General features: G+C 48.3%; 3 protein-coding genes across 5 annotated transcripts in view; all 3 read left to right on the forward strand.

Moving 5' to 3' along the window:
- Positions 1 to 15,497, forward strand: part of AGO3 (argonaute RISC catalytic component 3) — a 34,025-nt gene extending 18,528 nt beyond the window's left edge. Inside the window, exons 15-19 of the mRNA XM_063419173.1 lie at positions 56 to 250; positions 584 to 718; positions 1,275 to 1,376; positions 2,776 to 2,975; positions 3,964 to 15,497. Coding sequence (XP_063275243.1) covers positions 56 to 250; positions 584 to 718; positions 1,275 to 1,376; positions 2,776 to 2,975; positions 3,964 to 4,072 — 741 coding nt within the window. The 3' untranslated portion in view covers positions 4,073 to 15,497. The remainder of the gene's footprint in view (positions 1 to 55; positions 251 to 583; positions 719 to 1,274; positions 1,377 to 2,775; positions 2,976 to 3,963) is intronic.
- A 166-nt stretch (positions 15,498 to 15,663) lies between these two features.
- On the forward strand, positions 15,664 to 22,263 carry TEKT2 (tektin 2). Of its 3 annotated transcripts, none has more exons than XM_063419177.1 (10): positions 15,664 to 15,991; positions 17,215 to 17,386; positions 17,764 to 17,889; positions 18,525 to 18,730; positions 19,200 to 19,343; positions 19,842 to 19,956; positions 20,288 to 20,395; positions 20,767 to 20,910; positions 21,104 to 21,183; positions 21,869 to 22,263. In XM_063419177.1, exons 2-10 carry the CDS (start codon positions 17,231 to 17,233, stop codon positions 22,068 to 22,070), a joined length of 1,281 nt encoding a protein of 426 aa, XP_063275247.1. In that variant the 5' UTR covers positions 15,664 to 15,991; positions 17,215 to 17,230; the 3' UTR covers positions 22,071 to 22,263. The 3 variants fall into 3 exon arrangements, with proteins under 3 accessions (XP_063275247.1, XP_063275248.1, XP_063275249.1); XM_063419178.1 differs by lacking the exon at positions 15,664 to 15,991 and adding an exon at positions 16,032 to 16,097; XM_063419179.1 differs by lacking the exon at positions 15,664 to 15,991 and adding an exon at positions 16,253 to 16,306.
- Positions 22,264 to 22,395: 132 nt separating this feature from the next.
- ADPRS (ADP-ribosylserine hydrolase) lies at positions 22,396 to 27,866 on the forward strand. Its single transcript, XM_063419180.1, has 6 exons — positions 22,396 to 22,673; positions 23,988 to 24,084; positions 24,834 to 25,041; positions 25,113 to 25,297; positions 25,389 to 25,489; positions 26,002 to 27,866. Exons 1-6 carry the CDS (start codon positions 22,445 to 22,447, stop codon positions 26,292 to 26,294), a joined length of 1,113 nt encoding a protein of 370 aa, XP_063275250.1. The 5' UTR covers positions 22,396 to 22,444; the 3' UTR covers positions 26,295 to 27,866.
- Positions 27,867 to 27,988: the final 122 nt, after the last annotated feature.

The following is a 27,988-nucleotide window of genomic DNA, read 5'->3' on the forward strand; positions in this document are numbered from 1 at the left end:
TTATTTTGGTGTAGATCTGAGCTCTGAAGCCTTCCCTGCTGCCCTCTCCCTGCAGGTTGTAGGCAGCATGGATGCCCATCCCAGCCGGTACTGTGCCACGGTGAGGGTCCAGCGGCCCCGGCAGGAGATCATCCAGGACCTGGCCTCCATGGTCAGGGAGCTGCTCATCCAATTCTACAAATCAACACGCTTCAAACCCACCAGGATCATCTTCTACAGGGACGGGGTCTCGGAGGGACAGTTCCGACAGGTTTGTTCAGTTGTGGGTTTCTTGAAAGATTCTGTTACTCTGTAGTAGCTGCAGGTCTTGTTTTGTGCTGTTTGAGTTGCTTACATTTACACAAAATAACTGAGACTTCAGGAGAAAATTTCTTCATCTTGTTGGGTAAGAAGAGTTGCAGCTGTTTTCCTGTCTGGGAAGGAGAACTCTTCAAATTTGGGAAATCACACACCTCTGTGTATTTTCCAAGATTACCAGTTCTGTGCTAAAGCTGTACCTACGGTTAGCTACACTGAGTTGGTGGCATTGTGTGTAGAATAAAGTGGAAGGAAAACCTAAATCCCTCTGTTCTTGTGCTTGTAGGTTTTGTATTATGAACTGCTGGCCATTAGAGAAGCCTGCATCAGTTTGGAGAAGGATTACCAGCCTGGAATAACCTACATTGTGGTGCAGAAGCGACATCATACACGGCTATTCTGTGCTGACAGAACAGAAAGGGTAATCACTGCCCTCTGAGGAGCCTTCTGGGAAAGCTTTTAGGCTGCTGGGGAAAATATTAGCGTGGGCTTTTGTCCATCTGGTTGAATGTGCATGCAGGGAAGTGCTGATTTGATAAAATGGGGCCCCAAATTGAAAAATCATTGACCTTAAGTATGTTAAAATCCCCCACAACATCACATTTGAGCTGAAGTCCATGTGACTGCTCGGGACCGATCTCCAGCAGTTGTAACAGAAGTACAAAATGGTGGAGCCTTTTTTTCCTGAATTAGTCAATCCAAACTGAAGCTGACAATTCTAAACACAAATGTCTGTGCAGCTCTTCAGTCTGAGCCACAAAGTTCTGGTGTGCTGGAGGTGCAGTGCTGTGTAAGGTGCTGGAGAGCCATCCAGTGTCCTTGTGAAACCTCCAAGGCTGATGTTGTGGCACATTCCAAACAGTTCTGTGGCACTTCATGTGCTGAAACCTTGCCAGTGGTGAATAGAAACTTGTATTTTTCATTACAGTCGAGCTGTGTAAACAGCTGAGGCTGCACTTACCAAACCTCTTCTCTAGGTTGGACGAAGTGGCAATATTCCAGCTGGGACAACTGTAGATACAGACATTACACACCCCTACGAGTTTGATTTTTACCTCTGTAGCCATGCTGGAATACAGGTATGGTTGCTTTGTGTAAGTAAATGTGACTTTAGAACACGTTGTTTTTCTCCTTTTTGTGACACCTGTTTACAAAGAGTTATTCAGCAGGGAAATGTTCTTTTAGCTCTGTTTTATCTGAGATAAAACGTTATTGTGGGACTTTGAGAATGATTTGCTTAAGAGGTGGTCTATGCTGCACATTTAAATTTGCACTGATAGTAAGTGGTGCTTTTTAAAGTTTGATTTTTAAAGAGGTCATTTTATTTTGTAACATTGTGAAAAAAATATTTCAGCTTCTATCAGGTTATTGCTTAAAATGTAAAAAAAAATTTTGCTCTTTAAATTTTTATCATGTGAGTCTGACCACATTGTCATCAGTTTTGTTTAGGTTGGCTGGGCATGACTTCTTTTCCACTTTTGAATAATTTCAATGGGTTTTTTGTCAGCCTTCACACTGTGTCTGAGCAAGCTGGTTTTTGGCCCCTTGGAAGAAAAATTGTATCAAAGTTGAAGCAGAAATGCTGGGTGTAGTTGCAGCTCATTGTGCTTAATATTACAAGGCATAAAGAACCTCAACTAAAGTGATACTTCAGATATATTTGTTTTAAAAAGAGAGACTTGTAGCTTGGCTAAAGCACAACTATTTACCCAATTCAGGTGTACTGTGAGATTTGAGTTTCTAGAGTTTATATTTGCAGTTGGGGAGCTCAGGAACTGGGAGGATGTAAAAGCACTGGTTATTTCTGTGGGATCTTTCTCTGTGAGAAAGAGTTTAATTGAAGATAAGTAAAAGGTGCAGTAATTGTGGTTTAGTCATTTTGGAAGCACATGTTGACCACTGAGGGTTATGTAGAAGGGATTTTAACCAAGCAAGAACATTTAGAGCAATATAATCATGTCGCAGACAAGAACAGGCACTGCGGAAGATTTTGGAATGTAACAGAAAGGCAACTGGGACTCTTCCTCCCCCTCATCCACAGAAATAAGCAAAAAAGTCCCTCTAAAGTATGCAACTCCTCCTAACTTCAATAGCTTTCCATCTCCCTACTAACTCTAACTAAACCCACCACCCCTTTGTGATGTAGCAAAACCCCTTCAAATATTTAACTCCAAAATACAAGCTAATAAAATGCCATTTTAACATTAGGGTCAATGTTTGTCTATAGCCCAAACAGCTAAAGTAAAGCTCAGCCACCGTGCTGTCCTTTGAAACCAAGTCGCCTCGCCTTCTAACTAAAAGCAACATAATCATGTGTTAGATTCATCTTTAAATATATTTAAGCCTGACATAAAACTGAGCTCATTTGGCTGCTGTTCCGAAGGAGTCCACACTAGATACCCTGACCCTTTCTGACCATCCAAACCTGTCTTGTTCATGGAAACCCAGAGCAGTGACCCTCCATCCCTCTCTCTGCAGGGAACCAGCCGTCCCTCCCACTACCACGTGCTGTGGGATGACAACTGCTTCACAGCAGACGAGCTGCAGCTGCTGACGTACCAGCTGTGCCACACGTACGTGCGCTGCACCCGCTCCGTCTCCATCCCAGCCCCAGCCTACTACGCTCACCTGGTGGCATTCAGAGCACGCTACCACCTCGTGGACAAGGAACACGACAGGTAAATCACAGGCTGTGCTCAGGGTTTGGTCCCCACTGCTCTCCTCTGCTAAAGTCACCTGACTGTGGGTGATTCCTGCTGGTCCCTGGCTTAGTTTTTGTTGGCTCTAGGGCTGATGTTAAGATCGTCGCTCCTGGCAGCTGCTGCTCTACATCAGACCAGAGTGGGTTGGTGGATTCTACTGAGTAACACTCAGATTAAAAGAATTCAGTTACTGAAGTATTTTGTTATGGCTTCGACGTGGTCTGAGGGAATCAAGCCACGGATTTAATTTTTTTGCTTTAGGATCGGAGTAGTCATGAATGAACCAAATGTTAAGTGCTTCCACTTATCTAGCTCTGTACGTCAGAAGTATTTTCTAACCTTCAAGCCATCAATGTATTTATAAAAGGCTTATTTTTAGATGAACAAGCTGAGCAGCCATGGTGATTTGTCAAAAGCCTCAAGGTTGCTGGGTGAATACGAGAGTTGATATTTCTCAGTGTCCAGTTCTGTCACTGGTGCTGTGTTGGTGAAGGGTGTGGAGAGTCAGTCCTATGGGTGGCAGCTGGGGGGCTCAGCCTGGAGAAGAGGAGGCTCAGGTGGGACCTTCTCAGTCTCTACAGCTCCCTGACAGGAGGGTGCAGCCAGGGCTGGTTGGGCTTCCAGGGAGCAATGGACAAGTCAAGGGGAACCAGCCTCATGCTGTGCCAGGGGAGGGTCGGGTTGGACATCAGGAGGAATTTCTCTGTGGAAAGGATGGTGAGGCATTGGAAGGGGCTGCCCAGGGAGGTGGTGGAGTCCCCATCCTTGCAGGTGTTCAAGAACAAGTGGACATGGCACTCAATGCTCTGGGCTGGGTGATGAGGCTGGGATCGGTCACAGGTTGGACTCGACCTTAGAGGTCATTTCCAACCTCAGCAATTCTATCCAAGGGATACAAAAGCAGCTTTTTGATCCAAATTAATACAATTCACAGCCCTGCCTGTCTCTCCCTCGTTCCCTGCAGTGCTGAAGGGAGCCACGTGTCAGGACAGAGCAACGGGCGAGACCCGCAGGCCCTGGCGAAGGCTGTACAGATTCACCAAGACACCTTACGCACGATGTACTTCGCTTAAGTCAATGACCCGGGAGACACTCACCGAGAGGAGAACTGAGAATTAAGCCACATACAATGTATGTTTCCAGGGGGTTGGTTTAGGGGCTGTGCCTCCCATCGTGCTGGAGCTGACGCTGTGCAGGGGCGAGAGGCTCACCCTTAAATTGACACGAGGAAGATTGTTTACTTCATCCAGGAACACAGCACTATTATGCAATATGAAACCAGCCAACTGCTTTTTTGGGGCGGGCTCCCGTGGGAAGCACCGCCATCATTTTTTTTTTAATTATTATTTCTCGTAGTTTAACCCTCTTCTGCCTTTACCTCAAGTTGCTCGGCAGCACAACTATTGTTGCAAAAAAAAAAAAAATAGTAATAATAAACTAAAATCTATTGTGTAATTTAAAACAAAAAAACAAACCACCTTTTAAGAACAATCACAGTGATTGTTTGGAGAAGGGAAGTGTGCAAAAAAGAAAATAAGTTTTTAACCCCCGTGCATTGAGGAATCTTTCAGTATTGCCATCGAGCATTCGAATGTGAACATATCCAAGTGCATTGGAATGTACAGCACTAGCTAGGAAGCAGTGAGGGGGGGAAGATGTTTTGCACACTAATCCAATAATTTGAACCTAATTTAGCCAACGGCTGCCTTTGTGTCTTTTCTCACAGCTTTGGAGTTCTCAGCTCCAAGAGTTCCCTTTCAAAAGCAATCCAAGAAGCTCGTGGTTCATGTGCAGGCAGTAGTGACCCAACTCTTCTTGCTCCCTGGGGGAATTTACTAAAGCTGCTGTTTTACCTAGTCCAAAAGTTTCAATTTTTTCCTATCTGGCAAATCAAATCTGTTGAAGCTTCACGTGAGATCTGATGTCCCAGGATTTCTGGGATGACATACAGTAACCACCAGAACTGAAACTTTAGAGCTAAGGTCTTTTTGGAAAAAAAAAAAGAAACCTGCTACTTTACTTGCTGCCTCTCACACCTTAATGTGATTCATATGTATGTGTGTTTGAAGTTTAGCTTCCTTTTGTTTCTTTTATATTTATTAGAGTAATAATAATGCTTTAATTTAATTATTACAGAACATATGGTCAACATCAACTTTTATTTTTTAGAAATGTAATCATGTTTATTTTTAAAAAAAAAAGAAACTGACAACTTGTTTTGCTATCTTTTAGTGCAATAAGCATTCTAAAGAAAAACTGTGTCCATTGAGCTGTACTGAAGCAGTGTCTGTACCACGGACTGTGGGAGAATGGACACCTCCAGGATTTTAAAAGGACAAAGTAAAAGCCTTAATTTTGAAAGGAAAGTTTTATAGTCAGAAGGAATCTTGAATTTTCCTTTTTTAAATCAAAAAAATATATAAAAAATGCTTCTAGACTTCTGCAAGCTTTAATTGTCGCTGCAGTCTTTTGATTTAACAAAGGAATTGGCCTTATTTTTGGCTTTGAAATGTGGAGCATATTTGAATTAAATGGACAGGGTTTTGTATTAAGATCTCAGTTTTTACATGCTTAGTTAAACCTATTTGACATCAGTAAAATGTCTGGGATTAATAAAAGTTTTTAGGCTTTTTTCCTCTTTGATAGTGACTTTCCTTTTAAAATTAAGTTATTGGTAACTTCATTTCACTTTGCAAATAAAGAGGGCTGGGATAGTTCTAACATGTTAAATCACCGAAATGTGAAACAAACCAATGGGACTCTTTCATTCCACTTTAAAACCAATGTTTAAGATGTCAGAGACGAGCGTTTATTCAACGAGGGGACTGGGGAGTTTTGCACTTTGTAAACTCGTGAACTGCATTTTTGACTGTTTTTATTTGCACTGGTTCATAGTATATTTACTGCAGCTGTTTGTATGGGCATTGCTGTGATCCCAGCCCTCCCGACCTCCACCTGCTCTCACATGAAAACCTGGTTGGTCTAAGTAGCTTCTCTCCTCATCCTCACCAAATCCGCTGTTTTTGCCAATATACTGTATTTTGAGCCTAAAATCTGAGCCCATTTTGCTTCACCAGGCATGAACCCCTCTTTTTTCTGCCAGAAAAACCAAGTACTGTATTTTGTGCGTTTTGTATATTGTATGGAAATGTCCGTAGTGCTGTTCACAACACTGTCTGCAAGAGCTTTACTAACAGCTGGTGTAGATACCTATCTTATCTCTTCAAATCAAGGAAAATAATGTAAAATACTAACTTAGGAAAGCTAAAAATGCACTGGAAACAGTGGTGGGGGTTGGGCATGGCTGGGGGTGCTCAGAGGGGAGCTGGGGGTGGCTGGGGACCCCTGGAGCCTGGGGGTCCCAGCTCAGAGTCCCTGTGAGTGCCTTTGGACACGCCTGGTGCAGGGAGGGGGCTGCAACAGAGTCCTTTGAGCAAGGTGATTTCTCAGTGAGTCTTTCAGATGTTTTTTCCCAGTCTGTGACCTGACACTTTTCTCCTAAAGCTCTCTAAAGTAGCAGTGTGCCGTTTGTAAAAGGTTCAGCTTAAGCTTTATACAGAAATTTCTTTTGAAACTGAGAACTTTTTTTTTTTTTTTTTTGAACAAAAACTATTTTACAAAGAGTTCTTGTGGACTTCTGGCATTTAGCTGAAAATTCCTTTTTACAAAGCCTTCTAACTCTCCTTTCAAAGCCGCTTCTCATACTGCCCACGCTCGGTGACTTGGATTTGAGAAGCTTTTTTTGCTCACTACTTTCACCAAAAAACTAAAGAAACTTCATTGGCAAAGTGACTTCAGTTGTCAAGGTAACATTGTACCTGGTTTTCATGTGAAGAGTATTTGGAAGTTTTAATCTCTCTTCTTGGTTTTGCAAATATCTACGTCAAGTGCCGATACTTCTTTGTATTACGATATCAAGTTACTGACGTTGTGAGGGCCACACATTTATGATGCTGTAGCTGCTATATTTATTTAAATGGAGATGGACAATTACTGCACTAAGGAATGAGGAGAAAAGCAAGGAATCAAGGTTAGTTAGATATCTTGGTTTTTTTTTTCAAAAGAGAATTAATGGTGTGAAATATCAAGTGTAACAAAGGGTGCTGTCATTTTAACTGAGATTAAATAGCCAGATATTCTTCTTTTGTTTAAAAACATATATATTTTGATGTTTGCAGTTTGGGGGTGGGGGGTCGGGATAAATGGTACCTCATCTGTGGTGGCAGTTTCCAGTATATTTTCAGAGTATATGGATTTCTTTTATTTTTGTACCTGCTCTCCTTGAAAAAGAAAAAAAAAAAAATTCTCAAATTTTATGTGCTGTTTGAGGAAATCTTGAGTGGCACAGCAGATCCCCCTCTCCGGCCAGGAGCTGGCTGTGGATAGTCCAAAGAGGGACGTGGGCACAGGCTGATGGCTTTTCTTGCTTTGCAGACACTCGGGTTTCTGCCTGTGGAGAAAAGCAATTTCTGTCTCCTCAGACACTGCACCGAGACCTCACTTGTACTGAACAAGTGCCACTAAGTGCTCCCGTGGTGGGGACACCCCCAGGGCATCACCGAGCCCCTCCTCACCCAGCCAGCCCTGCCCAAACCTCCCCACCTGGCCACTGCTAGATCCAGAGCTGGAGAGAATCACAGAATGTTTGTGGTTGAGGCGTTAAACTCGCGACATTTGCCAACAGGAGGAGTGACTCCACTGTAAGTCGCCTTTTTTTCCCTTTCTAGGGATTTGAGCCGTGGCCATTTGACTCAGGATCGCTGTGTCACTGTTCCATGTGTCATCTGGTTACACGTGTCCAAAAAGTTATTTTTATAGGATTCATTCCGGTGTTCTTTTAGGAGTTTGGCCACAGAAATGGTTTTTCAGGAGTAAAATGGGTTTCTGGAAGTTGTCAGTCAAATTATTTCAAGATGCTCTTGGTCCTTAATGAATTTCACTTCTTTATGTAGAAATACTTGTCCTGTAAAATGCTCAACATGAGATACCATGTAGTCTGCTGTAAAAATTCCAGCTACAAGTACTGGTTTTCTACTAGTCTTAAAGTTCACTCTGATGAAATTCCAAGCTCAAGCTTGAGGCCTTTTTTTTTTCCCCTTTTTCTTACACCTTCTTCATATCTTGTCCACTTTTGGTATTTTCTCTGTTTTGTGAACTGAGGGTTCAGAACCTTACTCAAAGCACTTTTATAACCAAGGAATCAAAAGCTCAGATTATGTGTGTTGGACCTGTAAATTCAGTTTTCAAAGGTGGTTGTTTCTAAATGGCCATCGTGGTCTCTTGTCAGGCCAGGCAGATGCTCTGTCCCTTTCAGTGCTGTGGAGTTTCATGACTGCTACTGGCAGGTTGATTGGATTTAGTGAAAAATTCCATAGGGGTGTCAAAGGGAAAGATTTCTGTCTGTCTTTTCTACCCAAAGATGGTACTTTAGGTTGATGCTGTGTGTTTGGAATATAATTTTTGGTTTGGCACATGTTGAAATCAAACTTCACTTAGCCAACTCACTCCTTGTTTTTGTAAAATATCGTGGTTAGAGCTTGAGCTCTTTGATGCTTTCTGCTGGTAGAAGATTTTGTACTTTCTGTAGTTGAGGTATGAGCAAGACGGATACAGGATCCTACATCTTACCTCCCAAGCAGAATCTTAAAAATCCTGATCCCCGTGACACTAAAACCCAAATTGTTGTCCCCTGAGTAGACAAAGGTGCATATGGAGGGGAAGGAGTTGGAAGGGAGAGGCGTGCGAGGGAAAATATCAAAGCATTGGTTTGGCAGGAATGAGGGTGTTGGGGAGGCTCCATCCACTTTCCATCCCACATGCCCTGGCCTTTCACATCCTGTCTGAGGTACCCCCTCACCTGACACGGGTTGTTACCGTAGGGTCCTTTTCAAACAAAGCAGTTCCACTGTTTAAAACTTGGAGTGACTTTTATTTTTTTTAAGCAAGACAGTCCTCAGAAAGTGCCTTTTTAGAAGATGGTGCTGTAGATTTTTATTTTCCAGTTGTACGTGGCTGCAAATTTAAGATAAATTGTTGAAAATGCCAAGCGTTTGATGGTATCTTTTAGGTACTTTCAAACATCAGCTTCTCTGAGTCAGGACCAAGAATAACCAGGAAGGTGTTTTCCTTTGGAGGGAGAGGCATTGAGGAGCGATCACCAAATTCAGCTGCTGGGCTGGGGTTAGGTTGGGTTTGGTCAGTGGGATTTACCTCTTCATATTGAGGGGGGCTGGGGGTTTGGGGTGTGGGAGGAGCCGTGGGGACCGGACTGGTGCCGAAAGGAATCTGTAAATCCATCTTCTCTTAGGGGAAACACGATCCTAAAGATGGAGACAAACTGAAGAGGGGTGTCTTAGGAGGATGTGTTAAGGGTGGCCTGGGAGATGGTTGGTCCTCACATGGCTTGTGTGTGTTTGGGATGGATCTCGGGGTGTTCTGGTTGCCAGCTGGGAGCTGGATGCTCTGGATGGGAGCTGGATGCTCTCTGGATGGGAGCTGGATGCTCTCTGGATGGGAGCTGGATGCTCTGGATGGGAGCTGGATGCTCTCTGGATGGGAGCTGGATGCTCTGGTTGGGAGCTGGATGCTCTCTGGGTGGGAGCTGGATGCTCTCTGGGTGGGAGCTGGATGCTCTCTGGGTGGGAGCTGGATGCTCTCTGGGTGGGAGCTGGATGCTCTCTGGGTGGGAGCTGGATGCTCTCTGGATGGGAGCTGGATGCTCTGGATGGGAGCAGTTTGGTAGCTGGGCGTGGAGGGGATGGGTCCATGGTGGGTTTGGTGAGCGTTCCTGCAGTCAGGAAAAGCTGTAGACTAGACTATTAAACACTGCACCTCAGTAACCTTGTAATGCTGCATAAAGTAATAATAATAGCAAAGTTGTGCTTTGATGACACTGTAATGTGCTTGCACATGCCTGCAAAAAACACTTCCCTTTCCTTTGGTATCAGTCTGAGTAGCAGTTATGGGACTTTTCTTTTATGATGAGCCTTGTCCTTTGCTGTGGTGTTCCTGTATATTTATTGGTGGTCTGTGTGCAGCTCATAGGTTTGTGTGTCTGCTCTGTGTGTTGCTTTTAACACTTATTTTTAGGCAGGAGAAGTTTCTGAATGTTTTGGTTTTCTTCTCCAAAGAAAGTTGGCTTAACCAGTCGTGTTTGAGAGGAGACAATTAACCCGCTTGCCATAGACAAGTGCTTCACTGGTACCTTGTTTCTCTACAACTAAAATGATTTTGTGCATTTTATTACTGTTTATAGCGTTGGGCATTCAAGATGTGAAATAACTTGATGTCAGGATATTTTTGAATATCAGGAGCTTAACCACAGAACTCACTGAGTAATTCCAAGTGGTCTCTTTGCAGGAATCTGTTCATGCCCAGACTTTTTCTGGGAGTAAGCAGAGCTTCTGGACATCATCAATGAAATCCGTGGGGTTCAGAGTCCCAGCACTGGGCAGTGCCCGTGCTGAGTTGCCCACACCTCGTTGTTGAGGGGATGCTGCAGCTCCCCAGGCACAAGTTGATTCTCTTTGCTCTGTAATTTCTTCTGATTCAAGTTTGAGACATGATCCAATGTCTCTTGTAGCTTGTACCAACTTTCTTGTCTTATTACAGTGCCCAATGCCACTGTGTTGGTATTTAAGCTTGCCGTGATGTTCAATTATTTTATATTTCCAATTTCTCAATGTTACTAGGCTGGGGTTTAGAAAGCATTTTTCAGTCTAAATTCTGAGCCAAAACTGTGTCTCCTGACCCTTTTAGTAGTAGCTGTTTCTATCTTTTAGACTAAAAAGGGCCAAAAATCTTGCACCATCAGCTTGTTTGCAGCAATACTCTCCATCTCCTCCCCTGCCTGTCAACCAACTGCTTTGTTTCTCTCTACATTTAGCTCGTACTGAACCTGTTGAGTTTAGAAGTTGCTGCCTCTTCTTTCTGTCGAAAGGAATGAACTTGCACCTGATGAAGCAGTTTTCTGTTGGACACAAATCTCTTGCCTTGGTGTCCCTGAGCTGCTACATGCAAGGTTTAATTCCAGTAGAAATATTTCTGTTGCAGTCATTGGAGGGTGCATGATGGTTTAAAGTATCCAAATTAGATAAGAGCTAGCAAACCACTGAAAAAAGACATCCTTAAAATACTTTAAATTTAAAAAAAAAACAAAAAACAAAAACAAAGCAAACAGCAAACCAAAATACCAAAAGCAGCAGCTGCAGATGGACAGGGAGGACCTCCTGAAGGAGATGGAGAACCTGTGGGACATCAGGATCTGTTGGGACAGATCTACAAGGGAAAGAAAAAAGTGGAAGAGACAGAAAGGGCAGACTCAAAGTAACAGAGTGCAGTAGAAGTTATTCAAACTCCTTTAAAAATTATCAAGTGGGAAAATCAAAACAGAATATTGATGCTAATGAAGAAGCAGCAGAGCCTCCTTTGCCTCCTGTAGCAAATAAAAAAGCAAAACCTGACAGCTGGTGTTTTCCTTCAGTACCTTTCAGTACTTGAAAAGGCCTATAAGAACAAGGGGGGTGAACTTTTAGGAGGGCCTGTTGCCACAGGATATGGGGTGATGGTTTTAAACTGAGGGAGGTTGGTTTGAATTAGTGTTAAGAAGTTTTTTACTATGTGTATGATGAAACACTGGTTGCCCAGAGAAGCTGTGGCTGCCCCATCCCTGAAAATATCCAAGGTGTCAGGTTGGACGGGGCTTGGAGCAGCCTGGTCTAGAGGTCCCAGGTCACAGCAGGGGGATTTGTCTGGGTGAGCTTTAAAAGATCCCTTCAAAACCAGACTACTCTGTTATTCTGTGACTGCTAATTCAAAAACTAATATATATATAAGGGGAAAAAGCATGTTGTGTGTATTTTTAGGGGTGCCTGTTGTTCTCCAGGACTGTGTTGTGAGCAGGTGGCAGTGCCTGTGACAGCCGCCCCCTGAAATGAAACTCTGGTTTTGTCCAAACCTTGGAATCCTTGGGTGAAACAGATGCAGCTTCCAGTGGATCCTCTGGTTCAGACAGCACCAACCCAAGGGGTTTTGTGAGCAATATGTGGCCCTTCTGTAGAACACAGATGTCCTGGGAGATTGCTGGGTGCCTGGGGGTGTGCCTGGCTCCCAGGAGCAGCAGCAGGCAGGTGTAGAGGTCATTTTAGCACTGTAGCACTGCAGTTGCCCTGCTCTTACTCAGCTCTTACCTACCTCCCCATTCCTGACCAGTCCCTCTCCCTCCACTCCTGTATGGAACTGGCCATGCTGAGGATGCTGTGGCTGCCTGCAGCACAGCTCAGCTGTGCATGTGAGGGTGGGATGGTGACAAAAACCTGTAGAAACAAAGGACTGGGTAGGAGGTGGGTGGGTGTCAGGGGAGCTGTGATCAGCTCACGCCTTTCAGGGACATTGATGGGGACATCAGACATGAGCTTGGGTATCCTGAACTGTTTGTGTTGGACTTGAACTCACTGAGAGCAAGTATGTGCCTTTTTCTGACCAGGAACAGAGCTGGAGAAACCTGTATTTGCATTGCTAGGATGGTTAGTATTTTTCTTGAACTATTTTTAAGGCTCAAAGTCCTTGGTCAGAATTGGTTTTGTGTTGAATTACTTAATCAAAGTGAGCCCTGAATTATTTGTGAATTAGAACTACCCAGAGAGGAGAAGCTTTTAAAATAAGTGGTTTCTGGAGAGTAATGTCATCAAATAAACCTACTTCCTGGTAGACTTGCAATTTTTTAAAATAAAATTTAACCTTGATATGTTTATCTAATGAGAATCATTATTTCTGCCTTTATTTGAATGTTGCCTGTCCAGTGATGTCCTCGCTCTTTACTGTGCTCCTGCAGCTTTCCATACACTCCATTGCCTCTCCCCTCTCCATTTGGAGGTTGCAGGGACATGTGGAATGTTGTCCAGTGAACGTGGGGAGCAGTGCAAAGCTCTGACTCAGTGGGAACGTGAGGATTAAGCATCACAGATAAGTTCAAAAAGCAGTTTGCCAGCAGTGAGGGGTGGTGATGTCTGGGAACAGAATCGTGTGGTCTCTTGGGTGTGGAAAAAGGAACAATCCCCCATCCTCTGACACCAGGTCCCCGCTGTAGACACTGCACTGTGCAGAAGTAGGCACCTGTGTGCTTAGATGCCAGTTTGGGCTTTAAGCTGCTAGAAAAAAAATGGATTTTCAGACCAAAATGGAAGAGGTTTTCCAACAGGTTCTATTTGAAGCTGTTTTAGACATTGGCAAGCTGTCCAGCCAGGAGCTCTGGAACCAGCTGGTCTGAAGCAGGTTCCCTTTCTGACCTGGGGGAAATGATTCTGCCTCATTTCTCATCTAGAAAACGTTTGTGATGATTCATGTCGCCTTATGAGAGTGAGTTACGGGGTGATCTGAGGGTGAGCCTTGTTGTGACAGTGGTAACCTCATGATACAAACACGTGCACTTGTTGCACGTTTGCATCTTCCAGTGAATCCAGCTGGTTTGGAGCTCATCCCTGCTGGGAGCTGAAGCTCTTCCCTCCCATCCTATTGCAGCTCTGACCGAGGCTGAAGCGGGGTCAGTCCCGTGTTTGCCATCTTGCTTTCTTTAAACTAACCCATTTGTTGTAAAACAGATGCTCAGAGGGCAAGTTTATTTAAGAGAAAGGGTTTTTTGGTCTTTTTTCATTGCTGAGAATTACACAGGTCTTTCAAATGCATTTGGCAGTTGGAAAATTAATGCTATAACACTATCTAGCAACACAAAAATATGGCTGTATATTGAGTTTAGGGCCATGCTTTGCCCATAAATTATAGATCCACAACCCATTTCAGTACAGGTGTGCAAAATTAGCTTTTAAAATAGTTACTAATAAACTTCCATTCTGCTTACACTTGCAAATCTCTTAAATATCTTCAAAACCAGTTTCTTTGATAGAAAATACATGTCTTGGTAGGTAGTGTCCACTCAGATGTAATAGCAAAGTGATGCCCACTGGAGCAATGCTGAATTTAAAGAACTTTTTGAAGTTTTGGAACCTGATGTACCAGCAGAGTGAAAACTTGATTATTGCTCCTGAAGTAGTGAAGATAATTGAACGCCAACAAAACTTGGTGAAAGGAAGAATGCCAGAGATGGAGTTTGGCTTCTGGCAATTTTGCAGTGCAGAATGGCTTCTTCTGGGTACTCGCTTTTGTGCATCACTTCTCTCCTGTGGCTATAGTGTTTACTTTTTTTTTGAATTTGATTTCTGTTTTTCAGTGAAATCTTCTCATTTTTGCAGTTTTCAGTGTTGAATCTCACCTAGAGACACCTACATGTTATTTTCCTGTAGAAAAACCTGCTTCTAGCTCGTTGTGTTTGGTGTCTGTTTGCAGGCAGGTGTGAAAAGTGAGCTGCAGCACAGCAGTGGGGCGGGCAGAGCGAGTTTTGGGTCAGAAATGTTGGTTTTACAGACACTGGTGTACAGATCAGCATTCCAGGGGAGCAGTGACACTTTGGGCTCACGGGGTAAGGACCTTCCCAGCTGCTGTTCTTGTCTCCTCCCTTGGTATAAGCAGTTCAGCTCCCCAGGTAGCCTCATGGTGGATAAACGGTGCTTGATGGGGAAAAACTGCTCTGTTCACGTGGCTGGAGGTGTGTGATTGTGGACAAGGACATTGTCTGGCAGCAGGTGTTACTTCAGAGCTTTCACAGTAATTGGTAGTATTTGGTTATGAGCCAATATTAAAGGATTTTCAGAAGAAGGTGGCTCAGGTGGCATTGTGTGTGCAATAAACACCACTGGCCAGTGAGCTGTGTTAGTTTTGGAGACTGCTGGAAGCAATGTCACACATAGAAATTTTGCGTATTTAATGCCATGTGTTTAAATTGTTCAAAAAAAAGAAATAGTCATGCTGTTTGGGATTCTTTTTCTGAATAAAATTCTAAGAAACCAGTCTGGTGGATTGATCCCCTCCCGTGTGTCTGCTCTTTCTCATATGCTGGTAACTGCTCCCCTGTTCTGGTCTCCCATTGCTTCGGCAGGAGCGTGAATGTGTTCCCACCGTGAAGGTCCTGGGGGCTTTCGAAGCAAAAGGGAAATGTTTCAAGAGTAAAACAGAGCTGAGACGTTGCACAAATAGATTGTAGATGGATGGCAAACAAACTGGTAAAAGCCTTTATTTTTACTTAACCATCTTGACCATGTGTGCCTCTTTGTACCGTGGGCTGCAGCCGTGCGGGGTGGGAGGGAACGTGTCGGTGTTTGAGATGTACTTGCTAAGCAGAAGCCGTGTCCTCTGCCCCTTCTCCCTTTCCGGACAAATTGTTCTTGCCAAAATTTTCTACCTGTTGCAAGAGTTGCTTTCCTTCCAGCACAGTAAAATGTCGACTTCTTTCACTGTTCCTTCCCTCTCGTAGGCATCTGTAACCTCTGTACGACTGTGTATAGGACACAGCAGTCATCGATCTCTGCTGGCTATAGATACCATCAACTTGAGTGTATTGTAAACGAACTGTATTCATTTGAAAAATAAAATTTTTTTTGAAATGCACAGGTGTGAGACTATTTATACTTGCACCGTTTGGATTTATTCCCAAAGCAAGGAGCACATGGAGGTGTTGGTGTGGGTGGTGGGATGTGGAGGGAGGCACCAGGCACATCCACGGACAGAAAACCATTTACTTTTGGGTTTTTTTTTTTAATTTTAATGCCATTTACCTAATTTGGAAAAATAATTTTTAAAAGTCAAGAGCTTGTTGAAGTGCCCACAGCCATCTTGGGGCTGGATGGCTGCTGTGGAAGTGGGAAAGGGCTCTGGAAGTGGGCACCCCCGGCTCTCTCCTGTTTTGTGGGTCGTTCCGTGGGATTTTTTAAACAATATTATTTGAAACATTATTCGTCGCTGCTTTGGACGCTGCTCTGCTGCGGTTTTGGTGTCCCTGTCACCGATACCCGCCCAGGAGCCGCCGCCGCGCCCGCCGGCAACGGCCCCGCGCGAGGAGAGCGGGGAACGGCGGGGAGACAGCGAGGGGACAGCGGGGATCGGTGAGAGAACGGTGAGGGGAGAGCGGGGATCGGTGAGAGAACGGTGAGGGGACAGCGGGGATGGGCCGGGATCGGTGAGGGGACAGGGAGGGGACAGCGGGGATCGGTGAGAGAACGGCGAGGGGAGAGCGGGGATCGGCCCGGAACAGTGCGGGGACAGCGGGGATCGGCGGGAGCGGTGAGGGGACAGCGAGGGGAGAGGGGGAATCGGCCGGGAACGGCGAGGGGACAGCGAGGGGACAGGGAGGGGACAGTGGGGATCGGTTGGGAACGGCGAGGACACAGCGAGGGGAGAGCGGGGATCAACCGGACAAGGTGAGAGGCGAGTGGAGGCCAGCTGGGAACGGTGAGTGGTGAGGGAGGGAATACCAGCGGGAATCGGCCGGTAACGGCGAGGGGAGAGAGCGGGCCCGGGCCTGAGGCGGGTCGGGGGCACGGCCGGTCCGGAGGAGCCGAGTGCCCTGACACGGGCCGGGGTGAGGCCCCTTCCGAGCTGGCGGCTGAGCCCTTTCCCTCCTTCTCCCCTTTCCCTCTCTCCTCTCCACCTGTGGTCGGGCCCCTGTGCCCCGCGGCGCTTCGTGCCCTCCCTCCGGGCTTCCTTCCCTTGAGGAGTTCCTGGGCTGCGCATCCCCGTCAGCCCTCGGTGTCCGGGGCTGTGCTCCAGCGGGGCTGGGGCAGACACGGGATATCCTCAGGCCAAGGGATTCTGTCCCAGAACTGCCCCTGACCGGGGGTTTGGGCACCTGCAGCCCCCTCGGGAGCTCCTCGGACCTTCTGGAGTGGTGTCTGCCCGTCGTGCTGGGTAAAAATGGAGAAGCCAAAACACTCTGCTGTTCCTTCAAAGCTTTGGAGTCCCCTGGGGTCACAGCCCTGGCTTGAGCCTTCAGCGGCAGCACAACAGAATCAGTCACGTCCTCGGCAGTTTTTGTCCAAGCTCAGTGAATACCATATGGAAGCCGGTGCTGTGAGCAGCACCTTGTCCCTGCAAACAATTCCATTCCTAGGGAGGGACAGGTGGGACAGGTGTGGAGGGGTTTTCCCTCTTGGTCTGGGGCAGAGGACGGCTCCCATCACCTGCCCTTGTTCTCCCCTATTTTAAGGACATGTGTCTGCATTAGGCCAGGTTGCAGCTTGCTGCTGCTTTTCTCCTGTAGTTTTTGGCTGCAGCTCCATTTTGGGTGTATTTCCATGAATAAACACATAAATCTTCCTCTCCCTTTCAGTCACCTGTTGAGCGAGATGGCCTCGCTGAGTGTAAAGCCGGGCCAGCGCTACACCTTGCCGGACTGGCAGAACAACTCCCTCCTCATCTCAGCCAACGCCGAACAGCAGCGTTACAATTCCCACCAAGTCCGGCAGGGAGGACGAGTTCTCCGCAATGAAACCGGCAACCAGGTGAGCCCTCGGGCACGGGGGCTGCTCCCGGCTTTGTCAGCGTGGTGGGCTGAGGAGAGGGTCTAGATTTGGGTGTATGGATGAGGGAATAAAGGGCTTTATGTGTACAGAACATGCTAAATGTGGATATTTACTCTCTGTAAACCCACCTGCAATGATGTACCTCTACTGTCACAAAATCCCCGAGTGTGTTTCTCACATTCACTGCCACTCACGTTGTTCTCTGTGCTCTCCATTTGTGTAAATGACTGTGATTGCAAATGGGAACGTGTTGTATTCCTATGAGAGGCTCAGTCAGTCCTGAAAACAGGGTAAGGCTTCAGCAAGATTCACAACTACAATTATTAAAAAAGTAATGGCATTTTTTCTAATTCCAGGCAAAATGGGATGAGCACAAAAGCCGAACCCAGCTCAAGGATCGCATCGCCAGTGTGGACAAATGGAGAGAGGCCCTGGCCAGATGCCTCACAGAGATAGATTCGGAAATTGATGCCTTAATCAAAGTATGTTGGGAAGGCAGATGGCTGGAAATCTGCCTACACCCTCAACATGGGATGTGAAATAATTGAGGCTTGTCTTGTGCAATGGGCAAGTCCATCTGGAGTTCAAGGGGGGCTTCTCACTAGATATATTTATATATATATATGTATATTTTATACTGAGATCCATATTCGATGGAATGGCTTCCTGGAAAACAAACCACTGTGTTCTTGGCTGAGCCAAGCCATGTCATGCAGCTGTATATTGCACGCTCCTGTTTGGATTTCTGGGTGGATTTTGTCATTTGGACTTTTTATAAAGCTCTGAAGGATAATAAGAAATATGTTAACACCATATTTTAAAAATGTTTGGGTTTAAATAGAGAAGAGCAGTGAGAGATCTCTGATACTGTGATTTCTAAACTCAGAGGCTGCTGCTGCTTCTGGAGTTGTAAACCCCCAGCAAGGTGTGATTCCCAATGCAAATGCCAGGTGTAGAGGACTAAGGCTCTGGCAATTTTTATTCCAAACTTGATAAAAGGTTTCAGAACTGTAAAGACATTGCGAGTCCCTCTTAATGATGGCATGGGTGGGTTCCCTTCCTTTCTCTCTCCCATCCCTAAAAGATCCCCCCCACACCTCTTGATTGCTTCTTCCAGGTGAAACAAGCAGCAGAAAATGCCCTCCAGGCAAAGAACTTGTGTTTGGATGTTGCCATTGAGTGCCTGACGCTCCGTGAGAGCCGTCGTGACATCGATGTTGTGAGGGATCCTGTGGAAGAGGAGCTACTCAACGAGGTGAAGGTGATTGAGAAAACCAAGAAAGAGCTGCAGCAGAGAGTGGAGGATGCCTTCAGACAGCTCTGGTGAGGAGTGACAGCTTTTGGTCCATGACTCTGCTCTGCTTGCTTGGCCCCAGATACTTAATGTGCCTCTAATGCCACACTGAGATGGTTGGGCAGGCAGGGAACCACAGAGGAACCTTGGATGATTTTCAGGGTGTGGGGTTTGGCAGGGAAGGGGGTGTCAAGGACAACTTCACAAGCACCCGTTGGAAATTTTGTCCCAGATCTCTTGTGCTGCCTGCCTTAGTTCAGGAATCAGTGGCTATGAGGTGTTAAAGCTCCCAGCCCTGATTCTCTGTGGGAATCCTTCGCAGCTCCATTCTCCAGCCAGGCAGGCAGTGCTGGGCAGGTCGGGCCCAGTTCCCAGGGAGGGTGGGAGTTCATCATTCATTTCACAAAGGTGACTGACGTGGTGATGAAGGCTTGGGGAACAGTGAGCTGCTCCTGCCCTGGGCCTGCTCCCTGCTGACTCCAGCCTGGCTCTCTGCAGCCTCTTAAAGGAAGCTCGTCAGCTGCTGGACATGGACCACCGGCACAAGGTGGAAGCGATAGAACTTGATCAGCAGTGCATTTCCTTCAATCCCACCTCTGGCAACATCTCCTTCAAGGTCAACCCAACACGGATCCCATACGGGTAAGGAAAGAATCTGTCCTGGCATGGCCAGATCTGCCCCCAGCCCTGGGATGCTTTTTCCTTTCATGCTCTGTCCTTCCAGGCTTGATGGGAACAGTTTGGAGAGAGCTCAGAACAGAGGTTGGCTGTGGCATGGGGAAGCCACAGACTTTTGGAAGATAGCTAAATTGTCACCACAAACCCAGCAGGGGGCAGGTGCCCTGCCTTCCTCCTGCCTGGCTGTAGGTGACACTCAGCAGTGTGGTGTCACCTCTGGCACAGTTCAGGGGGACCTGCTGCTCATTTTCACTTGCCTGGCATTCCCTTCCATGGTTTGGATGTGACCCTGGGTGGAGCAGATGTTGGGCCTGGTGGGGTTCAGTCTCTGAGGAGATCAGGCAAGATGTGACATCCAGCTTTCCAGAATCATTTTGTGCTGCCATCCTGGCCTGCAGCAGGTGGTTCCTTTAAAATGTCTTGCAAACATTCAATTTATTTTTGTAACTGATTTGTTCACAGAACAACTGCACTTAGTGAGTGGGAACAGAACAGCCGTTGCAACAAGGAAAATGGTGAGAGAGAAATAAAAGCCTCAATTGATCTCCGAGGAGCAATCCTACTTTCCATTGCCCAGGTAAACTGCTCCCTTGGTCCAGAATCTGTGGTGCCATGCTGGATCTGGTGTGGGAGAGTGGCAGGCACATCTCTGGATCTGTCTGCCCTCCTGGGTTAAGCAGGAGCTTGGTTATGCTGCAGAACTTGCAGCAGTCTCAGCAGGCTGGAGGACACGTCCCTGCCCATCGATCCCTGCCTTTTGGCTGCTGGGGGAGTGTGACCTGTACACACGTGGCAGCAGCCAAACCCGGCTGGTTTTGCTCCTGGGCTTGTCCCAACCTTCCAGGCACGGCCTGGGGTGGACACAGACACCTTTCAACCACGTGTGACTGGAGCTGTTCTCTCCTCAGACAAACAATGAGCTGGATGCTCAGCGTACAGCTACAGAGTTTGCACTGAGGAAGAGGATGAGAGACATGGAAGCAGCCCTTAATGAGCTGAGATGGCAGGAGGAGAATGTAAGTGTTGTTTCTTTGGTCATGGACTACAAGCCTGGCTGGGAATGGAATCCCAAAGGTTGTTTGTTACATGGAAAATGACTCGGCCTGAGTGTAGATTTTATATGTTTGCTGCTCAGTGGCACACAGACAATCCCAGCAGTCTCCCACCTCTCACCAGTGCTTCTCTGGCAATGCTAGGCAGCACTGCCAGGTTTTGGCCTTTTTATTTCACCCCTTTTCTCAGCTGCACCATCCTGGTCCATTTGGAAGCGGTGGATTCAGTCTTCAGAAGCCCTTGAGTAAAATCTATCTAGCAAAATTCCCAGACACATGGGGGCAGTTTCCCAGTGTGAATCCCAGGCTGTCCCTCATGACACATCTATCCTTAGACCTTGGAGGAGATTGCTGAAATGGAGGAGGAGATCCGGCAGCTGGAGGAAGACATCCGGAAGAGAACGCTGGACCTGAAGGTGGCTCACACCCGCCTGGAGACGCGCACGTACCGGCCCCACATTGAGCTCTGCCGGGATCAGGTACCTCACCTGGCAGGGAACTACCCGGGAAGGGGGCTCGGAAAAACGTGGATGAGTTTTGGAGCAGCTGAGCAATTGATCTTACAGTGACACAGCAAAGCAAGGAAATCATGTCAGAGCTGGGGGAGAGGGAAATGAGGGAAGTGTGGCCTTTGTCCAAGCCCTGTTAAGCGCTGTCCCCTCCTCCCTGCAGGCTCAGTTTGGACTGACAGACGAGGTGCAGCAGCTGGAGCGGGCGATCCGTGCGCTCCAGCAGAAGCGGACAGAGTCACAGTGAGTGTCCTGCTGTCCAGGAGCAGCAGGGCCCAGCGCTGCCCTGAGGGGACGTGGCTCTGGTGTCCCTGCTCTGGGCACACCTCCAGCACCTCCCTGTTGGTGCTCGTGGTCCTTGGACTCATAAGGGCAGCAGTGTTTGGGCTTGGTGGGCGTGGGGTGCAGGCACAGGGGGTCTGTGCTGGGAGGGGAATGGGGCTCCCATGGCCCCTGCTCGACTCGGAATTCATCCAGGCTCTGACTGTTCCAAAAGGGACAAAAAAGAGAGTGACAAGGAAGGAACAGAAGTGCTGCTGTGGGCTGACAGCTCCCCGGGTGCACATCTCTTGCTGCCCTCCCAGAGCAGTGTGTGGGCTCGCTATTCACTGCCCAAAACAATGAGTATCTGATGAGTTTGCTCTTTGTACAGGGCCAAATGCTGCCAGAAAGGGGGAAACTGGGCGTTTCCTGTCCAGTTTAAAATCATGGAATATCCTGACTTGGGGAGAGACACGCAAGAGTCACTGAGATCAACTCCTGGCCCTGCACAGGACACCCCCAACAATCCCACCCTGTGCTTGAGAGCATTTTCCAAATGTTCCTTGAGCTCTGGCAGGGTTAGGGCTGTGACCATTCCTGGGGAGCCCGTTCCTGGGAAGCAATGCAGCATTTGATGCCAACTCCTGTCCCCTCTGCTCATTCCCAGGGATGCCTTGGACGCTCTTTACCGACAACTTCACCGCATTCGGACCGATATTGGCTACAAAACCAATTCTCTGCAGCTGGACAACAAGTGCATGGACACCCGGAGAAAACTCGTGGTCTCCGTGGAGAAGTTTGAGCCAGAGGTCGACGCTGTCAACCGCACCAGGGACCTGCCGAGGAAAAGTCAGCTGGAGCTGGCTTAGCGCGCCGGGAATTGTGCAAGCGCGGGGGGAAAGCTCCCGGTGATTCAGTTCCGTAGCGAGGACAAGCGACATCTGCGTCGCGTTTGGGGAGAATGGAATTCTCCTCCTAGTTTATTTTATAACTGTCTGGCCCTTGGATGATGTTTACAGCCTCCCGCGCTCTGAGGAGATTTATAAACAATAAAGGGCCTGTCCCCAGTTGTCATCCGCGGTGATTAAATCCAGCTGGATTCCAGGAGGGATGAAGGGAACAGCCGGGAGTGCTGTGGGCACCTGGGTCCTCCGGGCCGCTAGGGGGCGCCGCAGCCCCCTCGGCCCTTCCGCACACGCCGCCCCCTGGCGGCCCGGGGGAAGAAGGCGCCGCGCGCGGCAAGATGGCGGCGGCGGGCCCGGCCTCAGCCCCCGGGCGGCTCCCGGCACGTCCCCGGCCCGGCCCCGCTCGGTTCCGCGGCTGCTTGGCCGGGGCGTTGTTGGGGGATTGCCTGGGAGCTGTTTTCGAAGGCAGGAGCGTCGTGAAGCTGCCGGAGCTGCTGAGTTTCCTCAAAGGGCTGGAACCGGCGCCGCCTGAGGAGGGAGGGGAGGCGGCGGGGAGCGCACGTGGAGGTGCGTGTGGGGAGCGCGGCGGGGAGCGGGGGATGTGCCCTGGTCCCTCCTTCACACACCCCGCTGTGCACGGCATTCTGCACCCCGGAGAGTCGGGTTGGACCCCGGCACTCCCCAGAACCGGGCTGTGTTTGTGTCCCACTCGCTCGGCATCCCCGGGACCGGGCTTTGCCGTGTGCCCAACCTGCAGAATCCCCAACCCCTCTGCTGCCCGAAACGTGGGTGCCCCCAGCCCTTACCCCTCACCGGGCTGTGGAGCATCCCGCTGTGACTGCCCTGGCTGCCCCGTGCCCTGCTCTGTCCTGTTCCCCTGTGCTGAGGGGGTCCAACACCCATTCCTGATTCCCTGGGGATTCCTCAGGGACATCGCTAATGCAGAGGGATCCGTGGTTTGCTCTGCTCAGCCCGTCCTGCTCCTGCTGCACTGAGCTGAGGTGGAGTGTGCTGTGAATGGGTGTGGCAGTGCTGGAGCGTCAGCAGGGAGCAGAGGTACCAAAACTTGAGCAGGAGAAGAGTGAGAGAAGCACAGAGCTGTTTTTTAACTCTCAGGAAATGATTGCAGCCTTCCGGTGCATGAGGGGAGTCTGCAGGAACGATGGAGGCTATTAACAAAGGCCTGGAGTGACAGGACATGGGGAATGGTTCCCCCTGCCAGAGAGCAGGGTTAGATGTGATATTGGGAAGGAATTCTTCCCCTTGAGGGTGGCAAGGCCTGGCACAGATTGCCCAGAGAAGCTGTGGCTGCTCCATCCCTGGAAGTGTCCAGGGCCAGGTTGGACAGGGCTTGGAGCGACCTGGGATAGTGGAAGGTGTCCCTGCCCATGGCAGGGAGTGGAACAGGATGGGATTTAAGGTCCCTTCCAACCCAAACCATCCTGGAAATCTGTGATTCTGTGTTGGCCTGACTATCTTGTCCATATATGCCTCTGGATGTCAGACTTCTCCTGGCTGTTACTAATCTTGGAGTATATTCTGTGTCATTATAGCTGTGGATGCAGCTCCCTGGCTGTGTCTCCTTACTCTGACAACCATGGCAGTGTCAACTGCAGAGTGCCAGGGAACTTAAATCCCAGACAGGTTTGGGTTGGAAGGCACCTTAAAAAATCATCCAGTGCCACCCCCTGCCATGGGCAGGGACACCTTCCACTGTCCCAGGCTGCTCCAAGCCTGGCTTTGGACACTTCCAGGGATCCAGGGGCAGCCACAGCTGTACCAGGCAACTTGTGAGAGGCCTTGGAGACGAGGGTGGTGCTGGCAGAGGGCAGGAGCAGTCTGTCCCTGGCTCTGGTGTCACCGTGTCCCCTCCCGTTGCAGAGTCGCTGCCGTACACGGACGACACGGCCATGAGCAGGTCGGTGGTGCAGTCACTGCTGGCCAAGAGGGAGTTCGATGAGGTTGACATGGCCAAGAGGTGAGGATGAGGCTTCCTGAGGGGGTAACCACCACTGAGACTGTCTGTGGAAGGGGACAGGGGCTGAGGCAGACTAATTCTAATTCTAATTACTAATTTTTGAAAGGGAAGAAGTTAGGAAAGAAGTGGTTAATCCTTTAGTCTGTTGTTGCTTTGCCGTGCCTTGGACTGTGCAGCAGCATCAGCTGCAGTGTGGAGTCCAGAGCTGCCTTGACAGGGTGTCAGCCTTGTGTGCGTTCACCTTTGGGGAGGATAATGCTTGGAGATTCCAGAAACATTTTGTTTCATGTTTATTTGTGGCTATTTATGTTTGTACTGCCTTTAATTCAGCGAGGGAATGGGAGTGAGCTCAGCTTGACTCTGTTTATGATCCGTTTCCCTGATGAATCCGCAGCCCTGAGAGCATTTGGTTCCACTTAAGGGAAAGCATTTCTTTGTTTAGAAAACTCTTCCATTGAACTTGAACAAAAGACTTTCCTTGTGGCTGTGACCCACGGAAATGTTTCTAGTTTGCTTCTATTTTGAGGCAGAGTTGAGAGAGAAACAAGTGGGTTATGGAAGGTGATGTTTATACATCCTTCTTTCACACTGTTCTTTGGGAATTGTTTCCCTGCAGAACTGAACCACTGAGCCCTGACTGTCACTGATTTACATGTGTGTTATTAATTCACTTTGGCAAGAGGCTTCATCCTGTCACAAACCCCAGTAACAGAGCGAACCCCCGGCTGTTTCCCCCCTGCCCACACCAGGTTTGCTGAGGAGTACAAGAAGGAGCCCAACAGGGGCTATGGGATGGCCGTGGTCAACGTCTTCAAGAAGCTGCTGAGCCCCAAGTGCAGCGACGTGTTTGAGCCCGCCAGAGCCCAGTTCAACGGGAAGGGCTCCTACGGGAACGGCGGGGCCATGAGGGTGGCCGGCATCTCCCTCGTCTACTCCGACATCCAGGATGTCAAGAAGGTAAAATGGAACATTCTGGGCTTCTCTGGGTGTCCCAGGAAGCTTTGCTGACCCCGGGGTTTCCCTGGCAGTTTGCGAAGCTGAGCGCGGAGCTGACCCACGCCAACTCCCTGGGCTACAACGGGGCCATCCTGCAGGCCCTGGCTGTGCACCTGGCGCTGCAGGAGGGGCTCAGCAGGGAAACCTTCCTGGAGCAGCTCATCAGCCACATGGAGCACGTGGAGGCGGATGACAAGTCCCTCAGTGATGCCCGAGCGTGAGTAGCTCAGGGAAAGCCCCAACCCTGCTGTGGTGGTTTGTTCTGGCTCTTCACCTTCTCCCCTTTTCACTGCACTCTCTGTTTGCAGGCTGGGATTTGAGGATTTACCATTTTCCAGGCGTCTAAAGAAAATCAAGGAATTTTTGGAGCTCAGCAATGTTCCCAAAGCAGATGTATTGTTTGAGTTGGGTGAGTACCTTTCTTAGTACAAGCATTAGGAAAGCTGGAAGGCAGACTAACTCAGCAAGCCTGGTAGATATGTGTTCCTCCAGATTCCTCTTCAGTCTGTGCTGCCTGTCAGGCACAGAACATGCTGGAAAAGCAGCCTGTGCTCACCAGTCAGTAATTCTGAATTTCCACCCAGTGATTTCCTCTATGTATTGATAGATAAAAACATCTTGCTAAGGGAAATTTACCTTGCATAATGTTTCTTAACATTCCAAGATCTCTTAAAGGCTTTTGGGTCATCCTGTTCAATGGGAATGAGTAGATGTGTTTGGCCAGGCTGTACTGGGGTAACTGGGAATTGCTCTGTGGGATGTGAGTGGTACTGGGGAACTGGGGGGTTTCTGAGGGACAAACTTTCGCACCTTTTCCTGGTAAAATCCATGACATGGCTATGGAAATACACTGGCAACAGCGAGTTGCAGTAGGAAGGGAAAAGGAAGGAAGCACAGAGGTGCTGACGGGGTGTGTTCCAGGCAACGGCATCGCTGCGCTGCGCTCCGTCCCCACTGCCATTTACTCCTTCCTGCGCTGCATGGACGCTGATCCCGACATTCCTGAGCACTACAACGCCCTGCAGAGAACCCTCATCTACTGCATCTCCCTGGGGGGGGACACGGACACCATCGCCACCATGGCGGGGGCCATCGCCGGCGCCTACTACGGGGAGGAGCAGGTGCCGCCGAGCTGGGAGCAGAGCTGTGAGGCTTTCCAGGAGACCCAGAGGATGGCCAAGGGCCTCTATGAACTCTACTGCCAGCGGCTCTGAGCTCTGGAGCAGCTCCAGGCTCTCCTGAAGGCGAAGGGAAGGTCAGCTCTGCTCCTCTGTCAGACCCAGCGCTGGGCCCGTGCCATCGGCCAACGCCAGCGAGCCTCAGCTGGGAAGGGTTCCTGCTGCTGGGAGCCAGAGCCAGCTTGGAAAAGAGGGGACATCCTCTTCAGCCATGGATCAGCAGGGAAGTGGCTGCACTTGGACAGTGGGTGCAGCTCCCCACGTGTGTGACTCATTTTCCATAGGATTCTGCTGCTTGCTTTGTCAACCATTGTGCCATTTGTCATTGCAGTTACTGGTGGGTGTCTGAATCCATGGACTTTCTCAGTTTTCCTCTGCTCCTGTGTCCATGGGCTGTGTTTTGCTGGTCAGTGGCTTTGGGAGTCTCCACACCCCTGGTACAGCAGCAGGTCATTCTCAGCTGGCCAGATAAGGGATGTCACAGGAGTCACCAGAGAGACCTGGTGGCCCAGGTTGTCACCCATGCTGAGTTGGGATAAATGAAGCACAGATTTCCAGGGCCTTAAAGGCACAATGAGAAGGGCCAGAGAAGGAAGAAAGCATTTCTTTGCATTGCTGATGGCTCTGTGAGACCTTTGATGTCTGCAGACAATCCCAACTGGCTCATTGTCCCTGCTGGGAAAGGGTGTCACTGCTTGCTGCTCCTCCTGTGTCCTTGGCCCTGTGATCCAACAGGCACCTGCTGCACTTTGTGCCCTCTTACACAGTTGCTGTCACACTGCTGCAGCCACTCTGTCTGCTCCTGTGCTCCTAATCCATCCTGTATTTTTAAAGTCCTGTATATGCCCAAAGCACCAAGTGAGATTCCTGTTTAATTCACAGAATACCCCAAAATGAAAGGGACCCACAAGGACCATGAGAGTCCAGCTCCTGTGGAGTGCAGGTGGTACAGGGGTAAAATGCCTGGTTCTGCTGCACTCAGTCACAAAAGTGACTTAAGCAGCATGCAGGAGTTAATTAATCCCAGTCACAGCCTCTATACTTGGTAAAAGTTGCCCTAAAATTAAATGGAAAGGTGGGTTAATTGGGGACATCAATATTTAAAGAAGGTGTTGCTGGTGGCCAAGAATATTCTAGCACAGCTGTGTTCCAGAATTTTACATTTAAAACCTTTTCCTAGCGGAGCTGGTCAAAAAGGGAGAAACAGCTTGGGAATGGCACGTCTAGAAAGGGTTGGGAGCTTTTTAATAATTGAAAACAAAAAGTCATCATATGGAAATGTTTATAAACTTCAATGTGACAGTGTAACTCTTGTTATTTCTCCAGTATGTCTTGTGACACCAGGAAGTGGCCGTGGTGCCAGCACGTGGTGGCTGTGTCAGGCTGCATGCACATGTGGGAATCTGGCTGCCACAGGTCCTTCCAGCTTTCCCTGTAGTCTGCTTCCTTCAAGTGCCAATCTTTTGTGTGATGCTATAATGAGTTTTCCTTGTATAAATGGATTCTTGTCCTGGGAACATGTGGAATTTTGGTCTGTTGTATATTTTTGTATTGTGCTGCAGATCTGAGCTGTAAAATACCAGGTTTTCCATATTATTCTGCCAGAGAGGCAACCAGATTCATGTAATTATTTAAAAGAGGTATTTTTCTTTTAAAGCAACTTTATAATTTTAAATGTTTGGCACTCCTGACAAGCAAAGAGCTCCTGTTTAAAGACTAGATCTCTTTGG

The sequence above is a fragment of the Prinia subflava genome, chromosome 24 (assembly GCF_021018805.1).
Source record: "Prinia subflava isolate CZ2003 ecotype Zambia chromosome 24, Cam_Psub_1.2, whole genome shotgun sequence".
In the NCBI taxonomy this organism is placed as follows: domain Eukaryota; kingdom Metazoa; phylum Chordata; class Aves; order Passeriformes; family Cisticolidae; genus Prinia; species Prinia subflava.